The sequence below is a fragment of the Hipposideros armiger genome, unplaced genomic scaffold (genome assembly GCF_001890085.2).
Source record: "Hipposideros armiger isolate ML-2016 unplaced genomic scaffold, ASM189008v1 scaffold_505, whole genome shotgun sequence".
Classification (NCBI taxonomy): Eukaryota; Metazoa; Chordata; class Mammalia; order Chiroptera; family Hipposideridae; genus Hipposideros; species Hipposideros armiger.
The window spans coordinates 28,404-33,844 of record NW_017731855.1 but is presented as its reverse complement, the minus strand read 5'-3'; the positions used below and the strand labels follow the sequence as shown (position 1 = coordinate 33,844).

The window sequence follows — 5,441 nt, the reverse complement described above, 5'->3', positions numbered from 1 at the left end:
GCTGTCAGATTATGACACAAAATAATGATGTCATAAACCCCTAGAACTTTTAAGCACAGCAGTTGTCTTGGTAGTAGAAACATTTGAACAAAGCCCCGGACATGAATATTTTTATTTGTGTCCTACTTTTGTTCATTTGGACAACTAGCTGTTTAAATAGAAACCAAAGCGATGGGTCTTCTACTGAAGGTAAGAAGCTAACCTTTTTAAACCTAGAAATTATGATCTATTGTATTATACATTCAAGCACTTAATTAAACAAGCTAGCTAGCTGTGTTTAAGAAATCTGCTGTTTCTTACATGTTACCATCAGGGGGTCTTTAAGGATTTCTAGGCCAATACCTCAGAGTTTGTCTTCTGTGTGAAAACTCCAAGCAACATAAAGCCTAAAGAGTAGAGATATGATGTCCCCTTCACTCTCCTTTCCCACCCAATCCACCAGCCCTTGTCCCTACCAAACTAGATAATACTATGTGTATGAAGTGAAAACTGTAGTTGAAAATTTTAAAAAGATGGGGAAAAGGCCAAAGAGAATAAGAGGTTCAGTTTTCCAGGTACAAAACAAATGAATCATGGGGATATAATGTGTAGCATGGGGAATATAGCAAGTAAAATTCTGAGAGTGTGGTACAGTGAAAGATGGTTTGCTGGGCCTATGATGCTGATCACTTATTTAGGTATATAAATGTTACATGACAATTGCATAATACTTAAACTAATATAAAATTGTATGTTAGCTATATTTTAATAAAAATCTTTAAAAAAATACTACAATGAATCTGGCATGGTATCTAACACATTAGATTTCAACAAGGGTTTTTTGTTGTCCACTTTCTTTTCCCATTATACACATTCACACACACACACACACTCACACAGACACTCACACACACACACATTCACACCCACATACACACACACACACCACTCAAGAGCATTCACACATGCAAGACATACACACACACTCAAAAACTTAGGTAATGGGGTTAGAAAGCCATGATGAAGGGGTAACCCAGGTAATTATATTGATTAGCCAGAGATGTGTCTCAGGTTTGGCTTCTAGACTGTGGCTGGGGACATGATAGAGGGAAGAAAATGACAGTGGAACACTTATGCTTAAAAAAGTCATTGATGAAGAGATTTCTTTTGACCGATAGTGGCAAGCCACAATCAAAATGGGAGAAAACTTGGTCACCTAACATTTTCTGGTGATACAATCTCTTTGACAGGAGCCAAGCACCTTGAATCAATGGTGACCAAAGTGATGAATTTTAGAAGACATCTACTCTTTGTTGTAATTGGTGGTATGATCATAGCTTTCGGCTTCAGCTGTTTTTGCTTTATCCATTATAATTGTCTGAGTGATGAAGCAGGAATGTAAGTTTTACACCTTTGAAATAAGAATGAAAGGGGAGTGTGTGTGTGTGTGTGTGTGTGTGTGTGTGCATATAGTGTGGGTTTCATTGTTGCCGTGGTTACTTAATGTTAACTTTAGACTTTTAAGAAGCTACCAACATCTTGTGGGTGGATACTTACACTTAAATGAAATCAGCTCCTAAATATTCTCAACTACATTATCAACTTTAGCCAAAGCTGTCTCCTGCTCAGGGGTCAGCTGAACCCCAGGCTATTCGTTTCATTATACATTGAGTCTAGGATAACAGCATGAGTATCTGCACAAGATGGAGAATGAAGAGGAGGACAGAGAGGGAGTTGCATCTCTACATTCCAAACAAAATAAAACATTTTGGTTAATCTAGCATTTTAAGATATATCATCATGAAAAATCATTCACTGTTGTTCTCATGATCTCCGTCCCTGCCTTTCATATAGGAGGATCAGGCTGGCCCTGATATCGGGGATCCCTAAAAATTTCCCAGTCCCAGGGTTGATGACTACAACATACCAGTGCTCCCTTCCTGTAGTTTTAGAGGAATATTGTGAATATAAATATGCATGAATAGGTAACATGATGGTGTAAATATAACAGGAAATCAATGACTTTCATCTAAAGAGTTTATCTCTCTTGTGACAAGCTGTGACATTTGTGTACCAGTTCTGTATCAACTTGTGACTTTTTTATAAAAAGACTAACTTCTGGAATACAAGGAACTCTCTCAATGGTAGATTTGAAACACCTTCGTGTTTTTCTATGTATAGACTATACTGTGATTGAAAGAGTAAAATACTCTTAAGAAAAAGAAAAAGCCTGAATTTAACATAAATTCATATCTGTCATTTCATATCTATCATTGCATTTACCACATTCCAATTTGTTACTGTGTTTGATTTTCCTACTAGAGCCAAAAAAAGTCCAAAAGCTTAAACTGACACTGTAGCCTGTGGTTTCTGGTGATACCCATAATACTCTTTTTTTTTAAAATTCAGTTCCCCATGTATACTCTTTTTTTTAATTGTCACACTTCAAATTTTCTATGTTTTCAGGGTCAGAATAGAAAGTGTAGCAGCCACATCATCCAGGTCATCAAAAATATCATTCAGAAAATCCAAAGGAGCCAATCCACGCGTTCTAGAAGAACAGCGCATGCTATTAGATACAGATAGGTTATCTGGACCTTCAAGTGTAGGCACGTCATCCAGAACATCCAGTATGGAAAATCTGCACAAGACTCTGAGTCCAGAAATGGCACCTGTACGATCTAATACAGAAAAGTTAATCAGGCCATCAAGTCAAGAAAAATCGTCGAAGCCATCAAGCCCCAAAAGAGTATTCAGTTTGCCCCACCTGGAGGAACCACATACAACATGCAGTCTAGATAAGTTACATGAGCTAGCTGATTCTTATAAGCTACTCAGTCAAGGCAGTTTGTCCTATCCAAATATTGCAATTAGGTCACCTTTCCCAGCCAATGTACAATATCCAGTCAGATCAACCAAGCCACCTTGTCCACCCTGTCCACAAAATCAAACCAAATCCTCCAGATATTGTAACATAAAAAATTCAGTTGGCAAAGGTGTGGCCAACATGGTATCTAGACCTCAGTTAGTCAAGCCGTACCAGTGTTACCAGGAAGATTTCCTTGTATCCATATCTATGCCTGAGTCTTTGGCCAATGATATTTCTGAGCCCAAGAAGACAAATTCTCCAAACCTACCATTTCCACATGAAGTGATGCCTGTTTCCAAGTCCTTCCATGAGGCAGATGCCAAAGACGATGCATTGTATGGCAATGTGAATGACAGCGATATGATGACAAATGACAGTGATGAGAGCAGTGATGGCGAGATCACCATTATTTGCAACGTAAATCTCAGTGATGTTATCCCTAAAGACACCCCCAAATAATTAAAGCCTCAATAAAAATAAAAAGCACATGTGAAGAAGCAAACTTATACCAACTATTTTATCAGCATTCTTTAAGATAAAAGGGAAAATACACTTGCCAATCACTACAGTGATTAGTCCTGTCCATCTTGGGGGCAATTTATTTGAAAAATGTTCAATAAATGCATGACATAACAAATGATGTTGCTGTGATTATTATTGCAGAAGGCTCTTTTGATCTAACTTCATTAGATCTGGTCACTTGTATGGGAACCATAAACATACACACATACACAACTCTAGAAAGGAATTGCAAAATGGGTGCCCTGGACTATTCCTTCCCTTGGATTAGCCCTCAATTAAAGTCCCAACCCAATGAAGTTTATTGTTTTAATGTTTACACACAGTCCTCACAGTTTAAGATTTTCTTTCTTGGAGTGGCTGAATAGCTCAGTTGGTTAGAGCATGAGCTCTCAAAAACAGGGCAGCCAGATTGATTCCCACATGGGCCAGTGAGCTGTGCCCTCTACAGCTAAGATTGTGAACAATGGCTCGACCTGGAGCTGGGCTGCCATGAGCGAACAACCGACTGCTGGTGACTGACTGCCTCAGCCGGGTACAACACAATGATCATAATACCAGCATGGGCCAGTGAGCTGCGTCCTCTACAAATGGACTGAGAACAACAACTTGACTCGGGGAGGAGGAAAAAACAAATAATTAAAAGATTGTCTTCCTTTAGTGCCCAGTGCTTGGCAGAAGTACCTCTGTGTGCTTGGTTCTGGCTGAGTTGGGAAACTCGGATAACTATTTCTAACACCACTGCCTCCTGTGACTGCTACCTAAAGTGAGGCCCCAGCATCCAGCACCCACACCTGGGGCTCCATGATACCAGTCTAAGTGTTCTAGTCATTGTGACTCCTCACAAGGCTTTTCATTCTTTTTGTTACCCTTCAAAATGGTACAGTGAGNGTGGGGCGGCGTCCTCTGCAACTGGACTGAAGAGCGGGACGGCAGCGACTTGTCTGTTCCCCTTCCCCCGGTTCCCCAGCACTGTTCCCATCCCCCCAGCTCCCCAATAAAAATCTTTAAAAAAAAAAAGTAGGGGGCAGGAACAGCCAGGTTACTCAGTTGGTTAGAGCTAGAGCTCTGAGCAACAAGGCTGTTGGTTCGACTCCTGCATGGGATGGTGGCTACGCCCACCTGCTACTAAGATTGAACACAGCACCTTGAGCTTAGAGGTCACAAGCTGCCGACGGGCAGCCGGATGGCGAATGGTGCACTCCACAACTAAGATTGAAGAACAAAAAATTGGCTGGTCCCCCTCCCCAATTCCTCAACACTGTTCCTCTCCACCCAATTTCCCAATTTAAAAAAATAAAATAAAATAATAAAATAAAATAAGAATTGAGAAGTACAGTCTTTCACTTTATAAACATCACCCAAATTAAGATCATTTAATTAAAAAAAATAATATTTTCCTATTTTAGGTTTGTTTTTCCCCTGGCTTCATTGAGATAAATTAATGTATAACTTTGTGTAAAAATAACATGTTCTGATCTTTATACTGTTAAAATATATTTGAGGAGAAGAATTATTTAGAGTTTCAAGGTAAAAGTGAGTTGCATTTTCCAAAAATATTTAATTTTATTCTATTCCCATGGTCCCCAAAAGACAATTTCAAAGACTGCTACCCTTATAGGTCATGTTCTTTCATCTCTTTTCTATTCACTTGAGAGATGAGGAAATAGACTTAAAGAAAGGCCCTTAACACACAACTCTTGTATAAGGGTTACCCTGCTTACCCACTCCTGCTTTATTTCCAGCCATCCCTCCCCACATTATTCATTTTGGCCATATGGAAATGAAGTTCCCTCAGCCATACTTTGCAAATATTGATTTATGTCTGCAATGCAATGTTCTTTTCTTCCTTTGGGGTTCACAGAATTCCTACTCCCATTAACATAAAGACAGCAAAACAAACATTAAACGCCCCCCCCCTCAGCTCAAGGGCCATCTCCTACAGGAGTCTCAACTCTACATACTTAACATAGTCCACTTGTGTGCTCCTGTAACCATGCGCCCTGTGACATCACAGCCTGCATACCCACACTGCCTAGCGATTGGTTAGTTGCATGTCTGTCTCTCCCATTAG

General features: G+C 39.7%; 1 protein-coding gene across 1 annotated transcript; it reads left to right on the top strand.

Annotated features, from left to right (window-relative positions):
• Window positions 1-101: 101 nt before the first annotated feature.
• CUNHXorf66 (chromosome unknown CXorf66 homolog) lies at window positions 102-3,307 on the top strand. The gene is made up of 3 exons (XM_019667773.1): window positions 102-189; window positions 1,230-1,377; window positions 2,446-3,307. The coding sequence occupies exons 1-3, from the start codon at window positions 102-104 to the stop codon at window positions 3,305-3,307; spliced, it is 1,098 nt and encodes a 365-aa protein (XP_019523318.1).
• Window positions 3,308-5,441: the final 2,134 nt, after the last annotated feature.